Source organism: Poecile atricapillus, chromosome Z, assembly GCF_030490865.1.
Source record: "Poecile atricapillus isolate bPoeAtr1 chromosome Z, bPoeAtr1.hap1, whole genome shotgun sequence".
NCBI classification, from domain to species: Eukaryota; Metazoa; Chordata; class Aves; order Passeriformes; family Paridae; genus Poecile; species Poecile atricapillus.
In genome coordinates, this window is record NC_081289.1 from 1,589,816 (window position 1) to 1,614,323 (window position 24,508).

General features: G+C 49.8%; 2 protein-coding genes and 1 long non-coding RNA gene across 3 annotated transcripts; 1 reads left to right on the forward strand and 2 right to left on the reverse strand.

Annotated features, from left to right (window-relative positions):
- Window positions 1–282: 282 nt before the first annotated feature.
- Window positions 283–1,819, reverse strand: LOC131572908 (calmodulin, striated muscle). Its single transcript, XM_058826341.1, has 2 exons — window positions 621–1,819; window positions 283–484 (listed from the first exon to the last, which is right to left on the reverse strand). Exon 1 carries the CDS (start codon window positions 1,079–1,081, stop codon window positions 632–634), a length of 450 nt encoding a protein of 149 aa, XP_058682324.1. The 5' UTR covers window positions 1,082–1,819; the 3' UTR covers window positions 283–484; window positions 621–631.
- Window positions 1,820–4,832: 3,013 nt separating this feature from the next.
- On the forward strand, window positions 4,833–5,316 carry LOC131572947 (uncharacterized). The gene is made up of 2 exons (XR_009276097.1): window positions 4,833–4,927; window positions 4,973–5,316. It is a non-coding gene; the product is annotated as an uncharacterized LOC131572947 (long non-coding RNA).
- LOC131572946 (neuroepithelial cell-transforming gene 1 protein-like) lies at window positions 4,922–16,471 on the reverse strand. The gene is made up of 10 exons (XM_058826399.1): window positions 16,319–16,471; window positions 12,177–12,284; window positions 11,446–11,613; window positions 10,711–10,773; window positions 10,235–10,331; window positions 10,051–10,127; window positions 8,878–9,135; window positions 8,479–8,649; window positions 7,582–7,768; window positions 4,922–6,718 (listed from the first exon to the last, which is right to left on the reverse strand). The coding sequence occupies exons 1-10, from the start codon at window positions 16,409–16,411 to the stop codon at window positions 6,333–6,335; spliced, it is 1,608 nt and encodes a 535-aa protein (XP_058682382.1). The 5' UTR covers window positions 16,412–16,471; the 3' UTR covers window positions 4,922–6,332.
- Between the last annotated feature and the right edge of the window lie 8,037 nt (window positions 16,472–24,508).

The following is a 24,508-nucleotide window of genomic DNA, read 5'->3' on the forward strand; positions in this document are numbered from 1 at the left end:
GAGGATTAGGGATAAATCCAGCTTTTCTTAGCTTGGAAGAGGGAAAAGCACCCCTGAGATCCTGGGGGTGGAGAGGCAGATCCCAAAAGCGAGGAGATTTGGGATGGGGATGGCCACATCCCGCTCTCCAAAACCTTCCCAGCTTTTCGGGAAAAGGGCAGGAATGGGAAGAGGGTGGGGATGAGGTGAGGTTTGGGCCTGACCAGGATGATTTGAGGGAATATTTTCCAGCAGGGATCCCAAGGAGAAGCCAAATAAAGAAGCCACCGGGATGTGGGGGGAATGTTTTTTATTGGACTCGGGGATTTCAGGGAATGCCCCCGGAATATTGACACGAGTCATCCCATGGGGACCCCAAATCCATCTGTATCCCAGCAGACGCTGGTTGGTGACGCTCCAAATGGGATCAGAGAGGATTTTTCCAAGCTGGAGAAGGAGGAAGGGGATGGAAGGGCCGGGGCAGAACCACCACAACCTCTGTTCCCTATGGGGGGAAAAAAAGAAGGAAAAATTAAAAATAACCCCCCAAAAAAATCACCCCAAACGTGGATTTTTCCCACGAGGAGGCCGGGATGGGAGGGAGCCGAGATTTGGGGATTTTCCAGGGATTCTGCAGTTACCTGCGGAGCCGTCACTTCTCCGTCATCATCCTCACGAACTCCTCGTAGTTGACCTGCCCGTCGTTGTTGCAGTCGGCCTCCTTGATCATCTCGTCCACCTCCTCGTCCGTCAGCTTCTCGCCCAGGTTGGTCATCACGTGCCGCAGCTCGGCCGCGCTGATGTAGCCGTTGCCGTCCTTGTCGAAGACCCGGAATGCCTCGCGGATCTCCTCCTCGCTGTCCGTGTCCCTCATCTTCCTCGCCATCAGCGACAGGAACTCCGGGAAATCCACGGTGCCGCTGCCGTCGGCGTCCAGCTCGCCCACCATGTCCTGGAGCTCGGCCTCGGTGGGGTTCTGGCCCAGCGAGCGCATGACGGTGCCCAGCTCCTTGGTGGTGATGCAGCCGTCGCCGTCGCGGTCGAAGAGGGAAAAAGCTTCCTTGAATTCCGCGATTTTCTCCTCCGACAGCCGCTCGGCCATGCTGCTTCCCGCCGGCACGCGGCTCTGTCCCGGCACGCCGAGGCCTCGGCGGGGAGGAGGAGATGGAGCCTCCTCCCTTGGAATGCCTCTCCCCGGATCAGCAGGAGGAGGAGGAGGAGGAGGCAGGAATGGGAATGATCCGGAAGTTTTGGGAGTTGGGGAAGGAGAGTGAGCCAAGCCCCGTGGGCCGGCCTGGCTCTCGTCCCGCCGCTCCCACGGTGGCAGATCCCAACAAAGCTCTCACCACGGGATTCGGGCTGTGGCTCCGTGGTTTCGGTGGGGGTGACCCACCCGCGCTTTTCCCAGTTTTTGGGATATTTTGGATGGCTCTGGAGCTGTAGGAAGGAGTTGGAGGGGTCCCTCCCCCGCTCCCAGAGCTGCTGTGGCACATCGGAGGCGCCGAGGGAGGATCCCCCGGTGCAGGCCCCGGCAGATCCCGGCTGCCCGGAGCCGCCGCTCCCGCTCGGAGCTGCCGCGGCCCTGAGGCCCCTCTGGGGTTGGATGTGGGTGGTGACGCGGGGCTGGGCCGGGGGAGGGCTCGGGGGTCCTGCCCTGCTCCTCAGGGGGAGCGGAACGTTCTCCCCAGCGTGAGGGTTTACTCATCTCTTAGGGAGTAAAGCAGAGGACAGGGAAAAATGAGGGGGTGTTTCTCTGTCCAGATGGATCCCGTCCATCCATCCATGAATTCCATCCGTTCATCCATGGATTCCATCCATCCATGGATCCCACCCATCCATGGATTCCATCCATCTATGGATCCCATCCATCCATCCATGGATTCCATCCATCCATAGATCTCACACATCCATCATCCATCCATCATCCATCCACCCATCATCCATCCATCCATCCATCCATCATCCATCCATCCATCCATCCATCCATCCATCATCCATCCACCCATCATCCATCATCATCCATCCATCCATCCATCCATCCATCCATCCATCCATCCATCCATCCATCCATCCATCCATCCATCCATCCACCCATCCCAGCAGTCTGGAAGTTCCCCAGCAGGAGATAATTTGACTTTCTCAGCTACAGGAAGTCGGCACCAGTTGATCCCAGTTTAACCCAGTGAGAAATCAGAGCTGGGATTTGGAGGGAAGGGCACAAACCAGCTGAGGAACGGTGGGATAAATCTGGGAGGGGAAAAATCTCCTGTGGAAAAAGCTCTGGAACGCTGCAATTCCCGGGAGGAATTGTGGGAGCCGTGCTGGGAACCTGTCGGGCGAGAGGTGTCGGGGAGAGAGGCCCGGGCAGCTCCTCTTGTGCAAGAGCTGCTCCCTCATCACGTGTGATCGCCCTCATGCGCTGTTTGCTCCAGATTTAATTAGATCTGACCCAAACTGCCGGGAAGAGCCAAGGGGAGGCGGAGCCGGCCGGGATCCGCCTGGGAGAAGCCGATCCCGGTGGATCCCGGGGGTTTGGAGGCCTGGGAGGGTTCAGGTTTTGGTTCAAACTCGGGGCGGGATTTGGGGTTCCAGTGGCACCTGGCTGAGGGTGGAACGGTTCTGATTCCAGGGCAGCCCTTGGTGTGGATCAAAGCTGGAATCTGCTGCTTCCTTCCCATGAAATACCTGTGGGATGGGATCCCATCCCATCCCAAGGATCCCATCCCATGGTTCCCATCCCATCCCATGGATCCCAGCCTATGGATCCCATCCCATGGATCCCATCCCATGCCATGGATCCCATCCCATCCCATGGTTCCCATCCCATCCCATGGATCCCATCCCATGGATCCCATCCCACCCCACAGATCCCATCCCATTTTTACATCCATTTTCAGGATAAGGTCAAAGCCAGCCCTTGATTTTGTCTGTGCCTCGTTTACCGGGATAATTATCCCAATAAAACTTCCCGTGATTTATGGGCTAATCCTATTTCCAGCTCCGGGGTGGGCTGCGGGGAGGGGAGACCACCCTGCCGGGATCGGCTTTTTGGCAGCTCAGTTTCCCGGGATGTCTCCACCTGGAGCTGGGCAAAGTTTTGCTTTGATGCAGGAGGGCCCCGTTAAAGCCTCACACGGAGTTTTCCAGGCTCCGTGTCTGGTTTGGAGGGGCCTAATCCAGGGAAACGGGGGGAGGAAAAGATTCCGGTGGCGCGGAAGGTGAAAAGCTTCCAGTGGGATTGTCCCGAGGCGGCTGGGCTGCCAGATGTGCGCAGATGTGTCTGGGTTTGCAGCTGCAGACACGGCGGGGAGGGGAAAGGGGGATGAATTCATGGAAAAAGAGAAAGTTGGGAGGTGGAGAGGGAAAAGGCTCCGACAGAGAAAGCTCCGAGGGGCCCCCCTGTCCCTGCAGGAATCCAGGAGAGGCTCTGGGGATGGAGCTCCACAAATCCCGGCAAAAACGACGCCGAGGTTTGGTGTGGAAAATGGGATTTTGGAGAGGATGGGCTCGGGGTTGATCCCAGAACGGCTGCGAGGGTCGCGGGGATGTTGGGAGTGAAATTTGGGGTTTTCAGACTTTGCTTCCATGGAGATTCCCAAATCCAAGGGTGAACTGAAGGGCAGCTGGAGCAAAGGGACCCCGATGTCCCCGTGGGGAAGAGGCTGGGACTGGGATGTGGGAATTCCTGGGAGGACTCTGCCCCACGGTGATCCCGGCTCCGGGAAACGCCGGAGGCGTCGGCTCCGCTCCGGTGCCGGGTGGATCCCGAAGGCAAACACGGAGCCAGGTGCCACATCCATGGGCACATTCCCAATCCCTTCCTGGCACAGGGATGGCACCACAGGTTCCCTCCCCTCTGCCCTTGGGAATTTTATCCTGCTGGAAAATCCCACAGCCGTGGGATGGGGCAGAGGCACGGCTGGGATCCCATGGAATTCCATGGGAGGAATCCAGGGAAGCACGGCTTGTTTAGTCTGGAGAAGGGAGGGCCGAGACGGCTGCACATTCCAGCAGGAGGGACGGAGCAGGGAGAGGAACCGGCACGAGTCGGGGGGAACAAATTAAAGGGAATTACTTCCAAAGGGAATTAGGGAATTTTGGCCCATTTGCCATCGGCTGCAGCATGAGGAGACGAAGATTCAGCCCAGCAGAAAATCCATGGATTTCCTCTCCCTGTGCTCCAGCAGCTCACCGATGCTTTTTTGGCAGGAGGAGCCGTTCTTCCAGCTTCTCCCTGCTCGGGAAGGGCTGAATTCTCTCCAGACACATCCAGAGGGCAGAGCCCAGCTGGAAATCCTGTCCCAAAACCCAGCTGCTCCTTCCCTGGAGCCGGGACACCCCATCCATGGTCAGCTTTTTGGGAAAACTGTGAGAAACTGGCTGGGTTTATCCCGATACAACAAATCCCTGGGAGTTTCCTTGGGATCAGCCCAGCGGGATCCCCATTCCCAAGGATTTAAGGAGGCAGGTGAGAGGCCATCGGGAATTTAATGGAACTTGGCACTGGAAACTGTACAACATTTACAGAGAACCACACGCTGTGTCCGTGTACACCCTCCGCCATTCCCAAAGTTCCCAGCCGGACACGGCACAGGCAGTGACGATCCCTGGATGTGGAGTCACCGCTCCCAAATCCTGCATTTTGGGATATGGCTCCCCAGTCCTGGATTGCAGGAGACAGGGACTGTGGGATCCCAAATCCTGGATTTCAGGATCTCACTCCCAAATCCTGGACTGCAGGAGACAGGGATTGCAGGATTCCAAATCCTGGATTTCAGGATCTCACTCCCACATCCTGGATTGCAGGTGACAGGGACAGCAGGATCCCACTCCCCAGTCCTGGATTTCAGGATATGGCTTCCCAAATCCCGGATTTCAGGTGTCAGGGACTGCAGGATCCCCAATCCCAGATTTCAGGGACTGCAGGATCCCCAGTTCTGGTTTTCAGGTGTCAGGGACTGCAGGATCCCCAATCCCGGATTTCAGGTGACAGGGATTGCAGGATCCCCAATCCCGGATTTCAGGGACCGCAGGATCCCCAATCCCGGATTTCAGGGACCGCAGGATCCCCAATCCCGGATTTCAGGGACCGCAGGATCCCCAATCCCGGATTTCAGGGACCGCAGGATCCCCAATCCCGGATTTCAGGGACTGCAGGATCCCCAATCCCAGATTTCAGGGACACGCCGTTTGTGCTCAGAGCTGTCACCCTTTGCCTCCCCCTCGGCTCTGCAGCGCCGTTCCCAAGCCGGATCTTTCCCGGGATTTTTCCCGGGATCTTTGGAGCGCTAGAAGATGGCAGTGCTGCCACCCTGAGTGTTTCCAACCACTCCTCCTCCTCCTCCTCCTCCTCTCCTCACACTCCAACACTTCCTCTCCTCTACCTTTCTACCACATGCAAGAACCCCTTGGTCGCCTCCAAGTCCTGCTTCCCGTTGGGAAGCGTTTCATTTCCCAAAAGGCGACAAAAACACGGAATCTACCTTCGCTCCCTGCTACCCCCTCTACTCACTGCTCCCCAAACCCTTTTACAACGTGCCTACCACCTTCCTACACCCTGGAGTAAAGCAGTTCTCTTTCAGTAGTGTCTCCTCCCAGCCCGTGGATTGCTCCGGGGTGATGTCACCCCTCGGAGCACGAAGGATCAAGTACTGGAAAGGAAATGCCAAGTCTGAGCAACAAAAAAAAAAAATACAAAAAAAAAAAAAAAAAATCCCAACCAATCGAAGAAAACAAACAACAACAACAAAAAAACAAAGCCAAACCCCCAAATCCCAACCCCCAAAGTGGAAATCAAACTAATAAAAAATTAAATAGCTGGCAGGATACAAGAGCGGGACAGAGGAATGTACAAAGGACACACGGAGATCAAAGATTCCAGTAGGTGAACTGAGAACCTGTTGAACCTGGGGTCTGGTTTTTTGGGATTTTTCCTTTTGGAACACGCAGATTTGAAGGAATTTGAAGGAATAACCACACAGCAGAGTGACTTCAGGGTCCTCTAAAGGACTTTTGCAGTGTTCATCAAAACCCCCGGTGCTGCCCAAAATTCCACTTTATTTTCCATCCTTTACCACTGCCGTGGAAAACTTTGGGGAACCCCAATTTGCTCTTCAGCTCTGCCAGGAGGGTTTTGGAAATCCCCTCACGGACTCCAAGAGTAAAACCAGACCCCAGTTCAACAGTAACTGCACACCAGTAGCTGCCATTCCAAGACAAACCCAGGATTTGATCCGCGGAGCGGCTCCGAAGGCGCTCCCGGTACAAAAATGTACACGGAATTATTTATAAATTAACAGTTTTCCCCCAGGGTGGCACCAGGGCTCTTTTTTTTGGTTTGGTTTTTTTTTTCCTTACACCAGCGTTTCTTTCCGCTTCCCGCTGAGCTGCTTCTCCCTGGATTTTCTGTGCCCGGATGAGGTTCTGTGGGATCTCATCCCTTTGGCTTCCTCCGAGTCCAGGACGGAGCCGCACTCGGCCGCGCTCTCGTCCAGCTCCATCTGGGATATTCCCGAGCGGCGTTTTTGGGCCGGGACGTTGGGCACGGCGGGGTTGTTCTCCTCCGACTCCTCGCTCAGCTCCGGCAGCTCCTGGAGCTCGGGAATGTTCCTCCGGAACGGGGCGATGGCCGTGCGGATGCAGTTCACCCACTGCTGCTTGTGGAAGACGTCGTTGGCCTGCAGCGTGTGCGACTGGCCCGCCGCCGGATCCTGGAAACGGACTCGGAAAATGTTTTTGGCTGGAAAAAAAGGGGAAAAGCGGATCAGTTCCGAGCTGATATTCCGTTGGTAGGTTTGAAATCCCAATAAAAGCATTCCCAAATCCAGCAGGGAGATAAAGATGGTTTCTAATCCAAGCCCCAGCCGTGACTTCGCGGCCACCACGGATGAGCCGATCGGATCCGTACTGTAACTTTTCAATTTGGTTTTATTTCTCTCCATTCTGCTGTGTTTCTTCTGTACTTTTCTCTACTCCTGGATTTCTCAGTCCCCTTTGGGATCCTCCCTCACGGGGAGTCCGTTTATCTCAGTTCTCTGGGTCTGAAGAAAACTCTAAAGCTCGTTAGGATTTTGTTTTTTGTGTTTATTAGGATGATATCACAAAACTTGGCAGGTCTCTCCAGACTTTAATTCACCACAACCTGGCTCGTTTTGGCTCTGATGGCACAAAATGGCCCCAAACCACGTGGATGTCTCATCTTTACATCTGTTTTTACCCTGTTAACTACAGACATGTGTATTATTTTTATATATTAACAAATAAGTTTTCTATATCTACTTATGTAACTAAAACTGCAACTAACTATTAACCACTCTTTGTGCTTTTAAAAACTGCAGAATCATGGAGAAGAAGGAGGAAGAAGAGCTAAAAACCACACCTTTTTTCCTCCATGTATTAAACCCTCTAAAATCTTTATTTTTCACTTCAGTGACATGCTAAACATTTTACAACCTTCTACTTGATTTATTTATAAATCCTGGTTTACTCAGGGATATTTGGAAGCTCTTCTGTCAGTGACAAATAAGATTAATTTTATATTTTTTTTTTGGAGAATAGGATAAACAGAGAAATGTCTCTCCATTTCTGGATTCCCACACCTACCTTTATCAGAATTCCCAAAAGCTCCTCGGAAGGAGCCTCCCATTTTGACATCTCCATCCTGGAGGTCTTCCAGGAGCAGCTCCTGGACAGGGATGGGCTGGCGGTACACCTGGAACGCCTGGCGCTCGTTCCGGCTCACCGGCCGCGTCAGCACCAGGATTTCTTGGAAGAGGAAGACGTAGAGCTTCTGTGAAAGGGAAAACATCCCAGTGTTGACTCTGGATTCCATGAGGTCACACATCCTGTGGGATTCAAGGTCACCTTATCTGCTGTTTCACCCAGGGTGATTTTCAGAGTCTCCTGAAAGGTCCGGCACGTGCCAGGATTACATCAGCTGCTTTATTATTTTATTGATATAGAACGGGAATGATGATTCCCAGATGCCAGGGATGGGATGATTAGGAGCTGTATCTTTCCTGAGTGCACGGAATGCCAATTAAACAAAACAACAACAACCAACTAAATCAACAAAGCAAAGACTGGAGGTTGAAATGAGGACAAAAGGCAGCAAAGCCTGGAGCGCAGTGGGTGGGAGATAAATCCAGCCCAAAGCCAAACAGGCTTTTTTGCAGGAACCTTTTTGTTTGGAAAAGCCAGGGCTCCTAATGGGGAATGTCAGAGCACCTGGAAGTAAACAGAGGCAGGAAATCCCTGGGGATGGAGAGCACTCCCTGCAGGCACTCTGTGCTAATCATTTCCCAGCTTCCCAAAGCCCATTGTGGAGCTGGCAGCAGGAAACTTTCCCTTACACCCTGAAATGAGGCTGCCAAAAAGGGATTTCCTCTGCTTTTTTATCCAATATCCCAACTATCCCTAAGGGATCCCAGTCCTGCTCAGGGTTTAGAGCAGCTCTGAGGGAAGGTTTGAGGGTTAATTAGTAACAAAGGAGGGACTCACGTGTCCGTTTTTATTCTTCAGCTCCCCGTGGCACAGCAAAGCTTTGCTGCCTTCAATCCTTGGATCCTTCTGCTTCTCATCCAGGTATTCCAGCTTATCAATGTAGTACTGGCACTCGGACTCGCCCTTCTTCAGGTTGATGTCAGAGAGGACTCCTTGGATTATGGATATCTAAAAACCCAAACAAATGATTAACAGGGATTAACTGCTTTTCCCTGAGTGACCTCTGCTTGTTTTCCTTCACAACTCCAAAGGGTGAAATCCTCATGGATTGATCCCTCACTTTCCCTGGGCCCCCTCGAGAAAAACCCCCCTGGGAACTGCTGAGGCTTTAAGGAAGATTTCTGGAGCTCCCAAATCGCATCCAGAGGTGAGAAGGAGCCAACGGGGGTTACTCACAGCTTCCTCCAGGATGTGGATATCGGGATGGTCTTTGGGAGTGTGCCTCAGGATCTCCTTGAGGAGCAGGGGGTATTTCACCAGGCGGCTCCGAGGGATGTCCAGGAAGCTCCAAAGGTCCAGCTTGCGGCTGAAGGGAGACTCCAGGCAGCGCTGCAGGAAATCCTGGACTCTCCTGTCCTGCTTCTTCTGATCCAGGAGCGCTTTGGCTGCCAGCTGATTGCTGCAGTAGCCTTTGTAGGCGTGGAGCTGGGGTAACTGCAGGGAACAGAGGAGATTTACCAGTCAGATTCCCTGTGGGAAAAGCAGATGTCACTAACACGGCAAACTCCTCGAGTTCTACAGCCCTCCCTGGGGGATTCCTCACGATAAAAAAGCAAAGGGAGGATCCTGTGAGGAGCTCATGGAGCCCATGAAACTCCCAATGCTTGGATCCTGTGAGGAGCTCACGGAGCCCATGAAGTTCCTAGTGTTTGGATCCTGTGAGGAGCTCATGGAGTCCATGAAGCTCCCAATGTTTGGATCCTGTGAGGAGCAGAATGAGCCCATGAAGCTCCCAGTGTCTGGATCCTGTGAGAAGCTCGTGGAGCCCATGAAGCTCCCAATCTTTGGATCTTGTGAGGAGCACACAGAGCCCATGAAGCTCCCAGTGTTTGGATCCTGTGAGGAGCAGGATGAGCCCATGAAGCTCCCAATGTTTGGATCCTGTGAGGAGCAGGATGAGCCCATGAAGTTCCCAGTGTTTGGATCCTGTGAGGAGATGAGCAGCTCATGGAGCTCATGAAGCTCCCAATGTTTGGATCCTGTGAGGAGCAGGATGAGCACATCGAGCCCATGAAGCTCCCAGTGTTTGGATCCTGTGAGGAGATGAGCACAAGGAGCCCATGAAGCTCCCAGTGTTTGAGATTAGCAGGGATAACACTCCTGGAATCACACTAGGACATTGTCCAGGAGACACAGACACTCCAACCCTGAACCAGCAAATCATTCCAAGTCTCTGGGGTGAAATCAGGGCCCGTTCCAGCCAACAGAATCCCATTGTTTTCAGCTTTGCCAGGATTTCCCTTCCAATCTTGAACTGAGGGCCACAAAAGCCCCAGAGCTTTGCAGCTTCTGCCTTTAAACGTTCTCTAAGCTCAGTTTTAGCCTGGTGATTCCAAGCTCTGCACTCACCCACTTCACAAGGATGGGCCCAATCTGCTCCACTGTCCCATCTGGTTTCGTTGCTTCTCCCAAACTTGCCAGTAAGTCTGGAATTGAAACAGAGAAAGAGGAATTGCAGCAATGGCCCAGGGAGAAGCAGGAGAAAGCAGAGAGGTTCAATCCTAGAGAGCACAAACCACCCAGCTGCTCCTACCTTCGTGCAGAGGAATGTAGGAATCCAAGTCCCCAAAAATGTGGGTGAGTTCCTCCTCAGACATGATGGAGAGTTTCAGCATGGGATCGTGGTAGGCCTGAAATGAAATATCTTCAAATGTGCCAAGCCCCAAAGCTGATGATTTCAACTGAGGGGATTTATCAGGTGAAAGAAGTGAAGGCAACAGAAAGATTTGATGCTCAAAGATTCACTCGGTGTGGAGTAGGGAGAACTTAAATGATTTTCCTGTCTGGCCTATTCCCAGCTGGGAGAGGGAGTCCCCAAGCAGCTCTGCACAATCCTTTTATGGCTGGGTTTGGTGCTGGCCCAGTGCTCAAGTCAGAGAATTCAAAGCTGCCTTTCCAGCTGGGGCTTTTGGGGCTGATAAAGCTCCCACGTCGTGTTTGCAGGTGTAAAAAAAAACCCTCATTATTCCCTGGAATGTCATCAATGACTGCAGGAAAAATCCCACTCACCTTTCTGGCCAGCTTCAGGTCTTCAATCAGGTCCTGCTCTCCCCTGGACATTTCATAGATGGCCTGGGAGAAGAGGGATCGAGCATCCCGAGTTATTTGGAATTGTCTGTCACAAAGAGCCTTTCAGCAGCTGTGATGCACAGCCCGCCCCGACCCCTGCAACCCTGAGTAAATCTGCTGTCCCAGCCCTGAGAAATCAGCTCTGCTTCCAGCCCTGCCAAAGCCCTGAGGGCCCCTGCACGAGCCAAATTAAATATTAGAGCCTTTTAAATCGCTGCTTTTCGCCAGGGCAAGGCTGCAAACACAAAACCCCCGAAACCGCAGAGGTCAAACCCCAGGCGGCTTCCGGCGGCTCCCGTGCCGTCTCCAGAAGATTTGTCCAAGAACTCCAGGAAAAAGGCAAGCCAAGGCCCTGCTGCTTGGCTTCCAACCAATTGTCAGGAGTTTTAGGAGAAAGACAGCTGGCTCTGTGAGGAACCTGAGGCTGGGGCAGCTGCAGAGCAGCCAGCGGGGCCGGGGCTGGGATTTCAGCAATGCCGTGGAAAGTTTGGCATCTCCAAAGGGTCGCACTGGGGAGATGAATTCCAGAGTGGAATCCACCTTTTCCCATGGCTGATGCAGACATCAATCTTAGCTTTAGGTACACAGGAAGATGAAGCCTCCCCCCCAAAGGTTGTTACTCAAGGGCAGGGATAAAAGGCCTCGTTCCCAGCCCCGTTTTCCATGGCCTGTTACCTCCTGGCGCTTGATTTCTTTGGTGCTCAGGGATTCTTTCGTGTTGGTATCCAACGTTTCAGACCAAAGGACGCTGTTCCTCCTCTTAGGGGGAGTAGGAGCAGCAGATCTGCTGCATGATTTCTGGGCACAGCCGGGGGATTTGCTGTCGCTGCGAAGGGTGAACGACTGCGGGGATTTAAAAGAAAAAAAAGAATAAAAAATATTAAAAACAAAACCTGACAAGCCAACATTTCAGATTATCAGAGTATTATCCATGCCACTCTTAATCCTTCATCCTCCTGGGTTGTCCAGGGCAGGAAATCACACCCAGACACTTTTCCTCAGAGAAAGGAACTCTTTAATCAAGCTGCTGAGAAAGCCCAGAGCTTGGCAAGGTTTTCTGTGCCTCTCTCCCTGCACTGATCCACTGGGGAGGAAGATGGGAAAGCAAAGCTCGGGTTTATTTGCCAGCCATGAGGAAGTAAATGAAGGAGAATCATTAATTCTTCCTAGGAAGAGGTTAATGAGAAGCCACTTGAACTTTGCCCTGGTGTTTTGCAGGGCTCCTTAAAGCAGCCCTGCTGCTGCAGCACGTGAGTGCCAAGGCTCTGGAACCTTTATCAGCTCGTTATCTCCAGCGGTTGATTTGATTTAAGCTCACACAGCACTTCAAAATCCCCCCGGGGTGTCTGATCTACCCCATCCAACCAATCCCTCGGCCAAAGCTCCAGGTTTCGCTCTGTTTTTACCTGGATTGTCTGCCCAAAGCGTCGAACCGCCCCATTTCTGACAGGGGAGATCAGGTTTGCCAGGGAGGTGACTCGTGCTAAAGGCCGGACCCGTTTAGTGCTTGGCTCCTGCAAAGCAAGCAAAGAACAAACTGTCCTGGCTGTGCCTCCCTCAGACATTTCTCAGGCAGGTTCCAAAAGCACAAACCCGCTTAAGGAGTGGCAAACTCTGCAAGGAGAGTGTTTGGAATCAGCCATTCGTCTTTCAAGGCTATAAATATTTGTCTGAACTTTAAGGCTGCAATTAAACTGCAGAGGTTTTTTTGCCCAGAGTTAAAAGAGGTGAGAGAACATCAGTGAGAATTCAAAATAGGGCTCCAGCAGGGACTGTTATGCTTTGAACAGAAATAGATTAAAGTGTTCTCTGACACTCTGTGGCAGCTAAAGATGGAGCTGGGATCTGCTTCTCCATTTTCTCATCTTTTCCTCTGGAGCAAGAATGTGTTTTTCCATTTTATTTTGGAGAGCAGAGCAGCAGCGGGGGCCCAGCACGGCCATTAACAACCAGAGGCTGAACATTCCTGTGAGGGACACGAAGCTGAAATCCCTCAGTTTGCAAAGTTTCCTCCTCCACCCTCTGCAACCACTGTCATTTTTCTTACACTTTGTTTAGATTTGAAAGCCGGAGCTTCTGCTTTTCCCCACCGCTAATCCCTGCCGGGAGCTCAAGTCTGTCCCGACCCAAACGCTGCCAAGAAAGAGGAAACGCCCCTGGAAAGCTCCTGCTGCTTCGCTTTTCAAAGTTCTGTTGGCAACTCGACGTGTTTGACATCAAAAATATTGTGTGGTGAGGGCTGGGCAGGAAAGGTGTGCACAGGGGGAAGCTGGGAAGAGATGGGCTCCTAGTTAAGGCTTGGAAAAGGCTGCAGGATTGTCCTGGTGCTCCCAAACATCTGGCACAAGCTTGGGCGTGACTCATCCTCATGGGACTGCTCAGCACGAAGCTCCCATCAGGACAGGGAAGCAGCCTCAGTTTGGGTTCAGCTCAGCTAAAAGTGGTTAATTATTGCTGAATTCCTGCTCTTTGGAAAGGCAGAGCTTGTGGAGGCTGCTGAGGACGAGCCCTGCGCTGTTTCCATCCAAAGCCTTCGCTCACAAGTGACGAATGCTGAAAACAAAACTGAAAAAAACCAGGGGAACAAGAACAGAGCTGGATTGCAGTCATGAAGACTGAAGGAACATAAAAACCGTGTGTGTGTGTGTAAGATCTGATTTCAGCAACCCGACCCCAGCAGCGGCCCTGCCCACACGTGGTGTTGGGCAACAGAGGAGGAGGAGAAGGAGGAGGAGGAGGAGAAGGAGGAGGTGAGCTCACCCTGAGTTCAGCCTTCAAACTTCCAGGGGGGGGAACATGAAAAGAAACAATTTATGAGCCGTGCAGGAAGAAAATGAGCTCTTGGCACAGCACAAAGCTGGGCTAGAAATGTTTGGGGAATGGTAGAGTTAGGAGGGCACCATAAAAATGGGAAAAAGCTGCAGAAGTGTCCTCGATCACAGGATGCTCAGCTGGGTTCATGTGGGACACCGGGAACTCCAAGGGGGAACTCCAAGGGGGGGACACCGGGAACTCCCCCACTGAGCTCAAGACAGGGACAATCAGGAAAAGGTTGGAAAGTCAGGCCAGGCTCAAAGACAACAAGGAAGGTTTAATTTATTGCAGATGTTTCTGACTGGAAGGGAGGTATTTACTTTTAGAAAATCGCTTGTCAGTGCAGGAGGGTAAAGAAAGGGATGTGGGCCAAGAGAAGCTTACGAAAGCGCAGGACTGAAGATGCAGACACAAAGCCACCCACGGCTCTGGCAAGGCCAGGGATAAAAATAGCCTGGAAAAGCAAAATGTGACGCTGAAAATGAAAAGCAGGAAAGCTCTCAAGCCGTGGGGAGGCTCCAGCAGGTCACTGGAGAAGGGTCAGAGCTGCAGCTTTGCAGAGATCCAGTGACAGGGAGCGCAGGGCTGTGGGGGAATGTGGGAATGTGGGAATGCCTTCCCAGCACATCTGTGCCCGGCTGAAGTGACACGTGCACGTGCCCAAGGGCTGGCAGCAGGAATTCCTGAATTCAGCTTAGCTAAAGGCCCTTTTTCCTCTCTTTAAGGAGAACAACAACAACAAAAAAAGAAATCAAATCCCACTTTTGTGTCTGAGCGCTCCTCAGACACGGCTCGACTGCCAAAAAAACCCCAAAGCCCAGCTGGTTGTTCCCTCTCCTCTCCAGGAGCGTTTGATGAGGAGCAGGGAGGAGGAAAAGCAAATCGCCCTTGGCTGAGCTCTGTGTTTGAGCCCGGGGTCACGGACTCCCGGCCCAGCCCGGCGTAAGCCGAGACTCCGGGTGCTTCATACTGCGGATAACTCGGGCTCAGGAGGGGTTTTTTTTTAGCTCTGTACTTTGCAAACAATGATTCTCCTGTCTCCACGCCGTCTTCCTTACAGGAGCCGGATTACAACAAAGTCTGGGAGGTTTTTGTAACGATCCAGGGGTGTTACAGCACTCAGAAATAATTAAAACCCCAGCGGGGTCAACAGTTCCATCAGGAATTATTATTTTCCCAGAAGGCTTTTTATTAAAAGTGAATTAATACATCACGAGCACAGCCACTAAAGCGAATTTTCACACTCCTAGAATTCCTCCAAGTGCTTCTAAGTGCAGGTTAACTCATGAAAAGATTGCACCTTGCTGGAAAGAAAACCAGGCTCTACTTTTGAGCGAGTTTTTTTTTTTTTTTTTCCCAGCAGCACGCCCACAACCTTTCCCCTGTGCTGGGTAATAATTAGTGGTTTTTACAAGGATCCCTTGCTGGAGTGCAATTCCTACGTGCCACACACAATTCCACACAAACACGGTGACCAATGGCAAAACCACGCACGGCAAGAACTTCCCCTACAGAGCCAATTCAGCAAAAATAGGATTTTAGTCAGCAGCCTGAATAATTCCTGCCAGAAATCACCAACCTCTGTGTAAGAGTCACACGAAAGGGGCTTGCTGAGCCTCAGGCTCAACTTCCAGACCTTTCCCAAATCCCACAGCCTATTCCCGACCAAGGGACACCCGCTGATAACTCGGGCGATTCAGAATTCGAGGTGATTTTTTTCCCCTCCCAGAGCTCTGTTTTTTGTTATTTCTCCCCCAACATCTGGTTTCCCTTTTGCACAATGACATTGCCCAAGTTTGGCTGTTGCAAATCCGGCATTTGCTGAGCTCGGTGACTCGGCTCTGAGCCCTCAAACCCCAGCAATGTCTGGAGACGCCTTTTTTTTTTTTAAACTTTTTTTTTTTTTTCTCCATCTCATCTCACTAATCTGAGCAATAAACCCAGCCCAAGGGCCCTACCTGGCTGCTGAACTTTTGCTCCTGTCGCAGCAGGAGGCTTGGGAACACCTACCAGGAGCTCAATTATTGCCATCTGCATAACAACACGCGATAAAAATAACAATACTTCAATCCAACAAACCTGCCCTCAAAAACCCAACAAAACACCACCATGACGGGTTTTTCTTCGGTTTAAGCACCCAACAAGCACCTAATTAGGAAAAATCCTGTCAGTTGGAAGAGCGTTAAGAGATACAGTGGATTTTTTAATGGGAAGAGGCGATTTTTAAATGAAAACAGGCGAATTTTTAATGAAAAACCACTTGGGGAGAGCGGGGTCAGGTGAGGCACCGAAATTGGTTTTGGTTCATTTTTTGGGGGGGTATGAGCTCAGATATAGATATGGAATGTGTACATGTGTACATAAAACATATAGATGTGTGTATAAAACATATATATATGTACATATATGTGTCTTAAACATATATACAGTTATTAAAATTGCTGGGTGAGGCGCTGAGATTGGTCCTGGCTGCCTAGTCCCACTCTTTTGGGGCAATGAACTTAAATATATTGCGCATATACGTGTATATATAGATATGTACATAAAATACATGTGTATATATAGAAAGAGGGTTTTTTAACTCGCCGGTTACCCCGCGCCCTGCCCGGCTCGCCACCTCCCCTCAGACACGGAGAGCGGGAAGCTGAGGGGGGCTCCCCCTCTCCCCACCCTCCCCTCAAATAAATCCCATTTTTAATTAATAAATCCTTTCTCCAGCCGCTCTCCCGCTCACCTCCTGCTCCCTGAAGTGCTGGTTCTGCGCGTCGATGACCCGGATAGTCCTTTTGATGGGCAGCAGCCCACCGAGCTCGTCGTGCGCCACCATGGCCGCGGCTCCCCACCGACCTTCACTCAACCGCCGCTCATCGCGCTCTGCGCCCGGCGCGCGCCGCACCCGCCACCTCACCGCAGGGGGCGGGGCCATCGCGAGAAGCCACGCCCACAAAAGCGAAACCACGCCCCTTTACAGCCAAACCACGCCCCCTTTTACCGCTAAGCCACGCCCCCTTTACAGCTAAGCCACGCCCCTTCGGCGCGCGGGGCACTCGGGAGCCTCCCGGAGCTCCAAATTCCTCCAAAACTCTCCCCAAAAAATCCCCCCAAAACCTCTCCCAAAAAATCCTTCCCGCGCCTCTGCTCATTGCTGGGAGTGCTGGGAGAGGCTGAGGGAGCTGGGGCTGTGCGGTCTGCGGAGGGGACACGGCTGAGGGTTCATCCATGGGGATTGGGAGGCTCCAAAGGATGGAGCCAGGTTCCCAGAGGAACGGGCAGATCCCAGGAATTGTCCCTGGATTTGGGGCAGAATTTGTGCCCTGGGCAGTGCCCAGCCCTGAGAGGGGCTGGAATCTCCTCCTTGGGACATTCCAGAGGCACCTGGACATTCCCTGTGCTGGAGCAGGGAGTGGAACCCACTGTGGTCCTTCCCAACCTCTCCCATCCTGGAATTTTCTGGAAAAGCGACACCTCCAAGAGACTCCGCTGCAGGGAGAGCAAAGGGTCCATCCCATCCCACAAATCCAAGCTTAAATTTGGGTTTTTCCCCCATTTTTCGCGTTTTTTTCCTGGCGCTCGCGGCCTCCTCCTAACGGCGGCTCCTCTTTCCTACGCTGGAGTATAAAACCTTCATCACCGCTTTTTTTTTATTATTTATTCAAAAAATAAAAATAATTCTTGTCTAGACCTGCGCTTTAAATCTGTTCTGAGCTTTAAAGTTGTGCTGGGGCTTGGCTGAGCCTCTCCCAGGGGAGCCTGTCCCGACAGGCCTGGCTGGAACTCTTGGATTTGCTGTTTGTTTGTTCAAATCCTTTTTTTATTCCTGGCACTGCTGCAAATCTCTGCCAAAAAAAATCTTTCTTGTGCTGGTAAAAATAAAACTCGAGTTGTTTTGGCTGCCTACCTGTGCTGAGAAAGCTTTGAGGAGTGAAATTTGGGCTGGGTTCCAGTAGGGGGTTTGAAAAAAGATAAAATCCTGCTGTCTCCTCCGCTGGATTTTGAATTTTTTTGGCTTTTTTTGGTTGTCTCGGTAAATTTAACCCATTTAATTTCTGCCATGTAAGGCCAGGACACGGAGGATTCTCAGAAATTCGGGATACACCGAGTTTCCGCTTGCTGAAAGGACAGACTGTGACTCTTCCAGACACAAAAATCCTCTCCTGGATTACTAAAATCCGCTTTTTTTAACACCAAAGCGACTCCGGGGAGGAGCAGACAAAAAAAATTCAGATTCTAAAATTGATATTAAATTTTTCGATCCTAAAACTGATACTAAAAAAAAAAATTATTTTGATTTTTGATTCTAAAAAAAGATCTTTTTTTTGGTTTTTTTTTTCTAAAGAATCAAAAATCAAAACAAGTTTTTTAGGATCAAATTTTTCAGATCAAATTTTTTAGGATCAAGTTTCTTATGATCAATTTTTTTAGTATCAAATTTCTTAGGATCAATTTTTTTAGTATCAAATTTCTTAGGATCAATTTTTTTAGTATCAAATTTTTTAGGATCAAATTTTTCAGATCAAATTTTTCAGATCAAATTTTTCAGGATCAAATTTTTTAGGATCAAATTTTTTGGATCAAATTTTTTGGATCAAATTTTTTAGGATCAAATTTTTCAGATCAAATGTTTTAGGATCAACTTTTTTAGGATCAAATTTTTTAGTATCAAAGTTTTTAGGATCAAATTTTTTAGTATCAATTTTTTTAGGATCAAATTTTTTCGGATCAAATTTTTCGGATCAAATTTCTTAGGATCAAATTTTTTCGGATCAAATTTTTTAGGATCAATTTTTTTAGGATCAAATTTTTTAGTATCAAGCCAATTTCTATTCAAGGTCTAAGCCTTTGTTAAACTTGACCTAAAGATCCAGGAGCTCGATTCTTTCCAGGGAGATGGAAGAAGTCCAACTGAAAACAGGGATGAGCGGAGGCAGAGTCACACCAAGGTGACACCCAAAATATTTCTGGGCGGGTTGTCCCGTGTCCCAAAGGTGGTTTGGTGACGTGAGGTGTCCTCGGGACTGGCTGGTGACACCTCGGGAGGTGAGGAATTCCTGGTGATGAAGGCTCAGGTGAGGAAATGTTCCTGCCTGAGGGGACAGGGATGGCTCCGGGCCAGGATCGGTGTGTCCTGGGAAATTCCTGTTCCTGGGAGAAAGGGATGGACCAGTTTGGAATGGCAGCTGGATCTGGACGGGTCATCAACAGCATTTTGGGGTAAAATCCATCCTGAGTGGTGGAAAGAAGCACCATAAACCATCCCAAGGGATGGAGATGACATAAATCCACCCTGAGGGATGGAGATGAACGCCATAAACCATCCCAAGGGATGGAGATGAGCACCATAAATCCATCCCAAGGGATGGAGATGAATGCCATAAACCCATCCTGAGTGATGGATGTGAGCCCCATAAATCCATCCCAGGGGATGGAGACAAGCCCCATAAACCCCTCCCAAGTGGTGGAGATGATCACCATAAATCCATCCTGAGTGGTGGACATGACCATAAATCCATCCTGAGTGATGGATGTGAGCCCCATAAATCCATCCTGAGTGGTGGACGTGACCACCACGAATCCATCTTGCATAATGCAGATGATGACCACAAACCCCTCCCAAGGGATGGAGATGAGGACCATAAATCCATCCCAAGGGGTGGAGATCTTCACCACAAACCCCTCCCAAGGGATGGAGATGATGACCACAAACCCCTCCCAAGGGATGGAGATCTTCACCTCAAATCCGTCCCAAGGGATGGAGATGAGGACCACAAACCCCTCCCAAGGGATGGAGATGAGCACCACAAACCCCTCCCAAGGGATGGAGATGAGGACCATAAATCCATCCCAAGGGGTGGAAATCTTCACCACAAACCCATCCCAAGGGATGGAGATGAGGACCATAAACCCATCCCAAAGGATGGAGATTTTCACCACAAACCCCTCCCAAGGGATGATGACCACAAACCCCTCCCAAAGGATGGAGATGATGACCACAAACCCATCCCAAGGGATGGAGATGATGACCATAAATCCATCCCAAGGTATGAAGATGACCACAAACCCCTCCCAGGGGATGGAGATGAACTCCCAGGGAAGGCCATAATCCCAGAGAAGCCAGCAGCCAGCCAGGCTGGAAAGTGCCCAAGGACAGATCGAAGAACCCTTTCCCGGGATCGCGTCCCCGGGATCAGCGTGGCCCTGGAGCTCCAAGCTCCGATACCTCCACATTCCTCACCCACCTCTGCTCCTCTCCTGCCGTGGAAGAGGGAATATCCTGAATTTACTCAAGTTCATTGGGATGCAAACCCATCCTGAGCAAGGCCGTGGGAAACCTCGGAGAGAACCCAAAACATGGGAAAAGGAAGGAGTGACAAACCAGATTGATGGATTTCCCTATAAACCCTGCGCTCTTATTCCAGCTTGGAATCCTCCAATCCAGGAGATCTCCCAGGGTTCCCCTCTTCCCTGTCCCTCAGGAACCTCAGGAACGCAGCCGGGCCGGGCCGTGGATGCCAGACATGGACACCAGACCAGTTCTTCCTGCTCTGCTGCCAGGGGGTATCCACAGCATTCCTGCCCTGCATTCCCATGGAGATTTTCACTTCCAGGAGCAAAACCCCTCGGCGACTCCTATTCTATTATCCAGGAATCAGGGAGCTGGGAAGAGCTGGAATGATAGAGAATCACCCAACCCTTGTTGTTTTCCTCTTTTTTCCTGGGATTTCATTCCCATGGAGCTGTTCCTTGAGTCCTGGACAGCCTCATCCCCGTGACATTCCCTGTTCTTGGAATTTATTCCTGGAAGTGCTGCCACTAAATAAAAATCCTCTCTGGGATATTGCCACACCAATTCATTATTTCAGCCCCAAAGCATCATCCAATACATTTGAGATTAACGAAGGATGAATTCCGAAGAAAATGCACATTCCAATTGCAAGATTCCAGGCTGATGGAAGTTTTTAGGGATGAAAACACTGGATTGTTGGAATGACACCTTTCCAAAGTGTGGCAGTGTAGGAATATTGTCCCCAAGAGCTGAACACGTCCCCAGGGTGAACACACGTGACCCGATCCTGACTTTTTCTCTTGGAAAAAAACTCAAGGGAATGAGGTGTTGGAGCAGCAGGAAGACATAAAAATCCCAGCAGGATTGGGATTTTCAGCCCATCATCAGCTGGAGAATCCTTACGGCACCGTGGTCGAGCCGTGCCACCGATCCCAACCATTCCCAGGAAACTCTGGGATGGCTCCGTTCCATCCCTAATCCAAAAGCCAGGAATCCAAGATCTCAGTTCTGCCCTGGCTGGAGAGGAGGAGATTGGAGCTGGGGCACTGCAGAGCTTGGAGGGAGTCGAGTATTCCTTCAGCAGGAAGTTTTCCCAATTTTCCCAGATCCTGGAGCGTGCCTGGATCCGATTCCTTCAAAAAACCTGCGACGTTTTAACCCCGCGTGGGCAAACGGAAGCATCCAATCCTCCCATCCCCATTCCCAGTTTGAAATCCCATTTCCTGGGAATCACCAGCCACCTGAACCACCCCTTTTCCAGCTATTTTTCCTGGAGGATGGGATAAACAGCATTTTCCACTCTGGGATTTTGCCGTCCGTGTTCGGCGGCTGTTTACTGGCCACGAGCCGTGTTTAACATTCCTGGATATTTATATTCCCGGCCAAATTCAGAGCAGGATTCTGGAAAATGAGCAGAAGTAGGAGATGACCCAACACGAGACCTTTGGGTCATCCAAAAACTTGAGGAGCCGCTCTGGAATCCGGCGTTTTTTTGGGATGCTGGGAGCGGACTATAATTAGCGGTCACTCAACTCCTTTAAACAGCCACAAAAAAATCAACTCTGATTTCCCTGAAATCTATCCTGGAGCATTTTGGGAATATTTAGGGAAAGGTAAAATTCATCCTCAAATATTTGTGAATATTTAGGGAATGTAAAATCCATCTGTGAACATTTGGGAATCTTTAGGAAAGGTAAAATCCACCCTGGAACATTTTGGGAATGTTTAAGGGAGGTAAAATCCATCCTGGAACATTTTGGGAATATTTAGGAAAGGTAAAATTCACCCTCGATTATTTGGTAATATTTAGGGAAGGTAAAATCCACCCTTGAACATTTTGGGAATCTTGGGAAGGTAAAATCCACCTCTTTGATTGGGAAGATAAAGATTTGGAATCTTTAGGGAAGGTAAAATCCATCCTGGAACATTTTGTGAATATTTAGGGAAAGTAAAATCCAGTCTGGGACATTTGGGAATGTTTAGGGAAGGTAAAATCCATCCTTGAACATTTTGGGAATGTTTAGAAAAGGTAAAATCCACCCTGGAACATTTTGGAATTATTTAGGAAAGGTAAAACCCACCCTCAGACATTTTGGGAATCTTTAGGGAAGGTAAAATCCACCCTTGAACACTTGGGAATATTTAGGGAAAGTAAAATCCACCCTGGAACATTTTGGGAATATTTAGGGAAGGTAAAACCCACCCTCAGACATTTTGGGAATCTTTAGGGAAGGTAAAATCCACCTTTTTGATTGGGAAGATAAATATTTGGAATATTTAGGGAAGGTAAAATCCATCCTGGAACATTTTGGGAATATTTAGGGAAGGTAAAATTCACCCTTGAACATTTTGGGAATCTTTAGGGAAGGTAAAATCCATCCTGGAACATTTTTGGAATGTTTAGGAAAGGTAAAATTCACCTTGAATATTTGGGACTATTTAGGGAAGGTAAAACCCACCCTGAACATTTTGGAAATATTTAGGGAAGGTAAAATCTACCCTTGGACATTTTGGGAATATTTAGGGGAGGTAAAGTCCAGTCTGGGACATTTGGGAATATTTAGAGAACGTAAAGTCCACCCTTGGACATTTTGGGAATATTTAGAGAAGGTAAAACTCAGCCTTGGACATTTTGGGAATATTTAAGGAAGGTAAAATCCCGTCTGGGACATCTGGGAATATTTAGGGGATGTAAAACCCACCCTTGGAAGGTAAATTTTGGAAAGAGCTCCCTCAACCCTCCTCCTGCCTGGGGCAGAAAGTTGATTTCCATCTCATGAATATGCATGAGTGAGCAGAAACCAGGGATCAGCCGCTCCAGGGATATCATCAAACACCAAATCCCGTTTTTTTCCCCGGGATTAATGGAGCAAGAAGCTCCGCTTGACTCCAGGAGTTGTTTTTGGGAGCTGCTGGACGGGATCAAAGTGGATTTTCAAACACAAATTTGTAATTTATGCACGGGCACGTTGCGGCAGGAATCGGACACGCCGAGAGAATTCCCGTAAAAATCTTTGGGACGAGGGAAGGAGGGGTTTGGTTGGGATTTAAAGCTTGGGGGGATGTTGGGATTGAAGGTTTGGGGTTATTTTGGGGAGGAGTTTTAGGCTGGGTTATCCCTGCCTGGAGCCAAAGGTTTGGGATTTGGGTCATAATTACAAAGGTTTGGGGAGGATGGAGAAGGTTTGGGGAGGAAATAGAAGGTTTTTGGGATGGAAGAAGGTTTTGGGCAGGAATGAGGTTTTGGGGAGGAATGAGAAGGTTTTTGGGATGGAAGAGAAGGTTTGGGGAGGAATGAGAAGGTTTTGGGGAGGAAATAGAAAGATTTTTGGGATGGAAGAAGGTTTTTGGGAGGAATGAGAAGGTTTGGGGAGGATGGAGAAGGTTTTTAGGAGGAATGAGAAGGTTTTAGGCAGAATGAGAAGGTTTTAGGAGGAATCAGAAGGATTTTGGGAGGAATGAGAAGATTTTGGGGAGGAATGAGAAGGTTTGGGGAGGAATGAGAAGGTTTTGGGAGGAAATAGAAGATTTTTGGGAGGAAAGAAGGTTTTGGAGAGGAATGAGGTTTGGGGAGGAATGAGAAGGATTTGGGGAGAAATGACAAAGTTTTTGGGAGGAATGAAAAGGTTTTGGGGAGGAATGAAAAGGTTTTGGGGAGGAATGAGAAAGTTTTGGGAGGAATGAGAAGGATTTGGGGAGAAATGAGAAGGTTTTGGGGAGGAATGAGAAGATTTTGGGGAGGAATGAGAAGATTTTTGGGAGGACTCCAGCCATGGAATGACACTCATTGATGGCTTCAAGCCTGGCCTGAGAACAATCCATAACCAAAACAGATTTTCTCTCCCTCTCCTCTTTTTTAAAGTAATTTTCCACATTAAAATTAAAATGAAATCAGTATTTTCTGCCTTGCCTGGAGATGTTGTCCCCACCAGCTTTATCATCACTGCCTGTTCCCAGGAACTTGGGAATGAGATGGATTTAAGGTCTTTTCCAACCCAAACCATTCCATAATTCCCCAAACTTCTCCAACCCCAGGAGAAATCGGAGATTTGGGTTGAAATCCCTAAAAATATGAGGGACACTTGGAGAGGACACAGCTTGGGGAGGGTCAGAAGAAGGATCCTTCCTGAGATTTCTCTTCCCTTCAGAAATCTTCCCAAAATCCTCACAAGGACAACCCCAGAGGAGAAAACATCACCCAAAGAAAAATAGATTTTGTTTTGGTTGTTTTTGTTCGTTTTGCCTCAGGTGAAATCGAGTTTCTGCCCTGGCAGTGTTTGTTTGGTTGCTAAGAACCTTCAGGATCCACACCCAGCCCTTCAAAAAACACCCTCCCACTTCCTTCCTGAGTCAGGAGCGCCTCACAGCCCCGGGGGCGATTTGGGGATCATCAACAGCCCCAAACCCGCCTGAAATTGAGGAATTAAACAGGAAAAGTCTGAATTTCTGGCCCTTCATTCCCAAGTTTGTTATAGGCAGTTATGGGATCATCAACAGACCCAAACTCTCCCAAAATTGAGGAATTAAACAGGAAAAATCTGAATTTCCTGCTCTCCATTCTCAAGTTTGTTACAGTCAATTTTGGGATCACCAACAGCCCCAAACCCATTCAAAATGTAGGAATTAAACAGGAAAATCGGA

Excerpts from the sequence above, each read along its gene's own strand:
- LOC131572946 (XM_058826399.1), bottom strand. The coding sequence starts at position 16,411 with ATGGTGGCGCACGACGAGCTCGGTGGGCTGCTGCCCATCAAAAGGACT. Across the intron at positions 10,128-10,234 it reads CTACATTCCTCTGCACGAAG|ACTTACTGGCAAGTTTGGGA; the intron begins GTAGGAGCAGCT and ends TTTCAATTCCAG. Across the intron at positions 7,769-8,478 it reads TGAAGAATAAAAACGGACAC|AAGCTCTACGTCTTCCTCTT; the intron begins GTGAGTCCCTCC and ends TCCCTTTCACAG.
- LOC131572908 (XM_058826341.1), bottom strand. The coding sequence starts at position 1,081 with ATGGCCGAGCGGCTGTCGGAGGAGAAAATCGCGGAATTCAAGGAAGCT.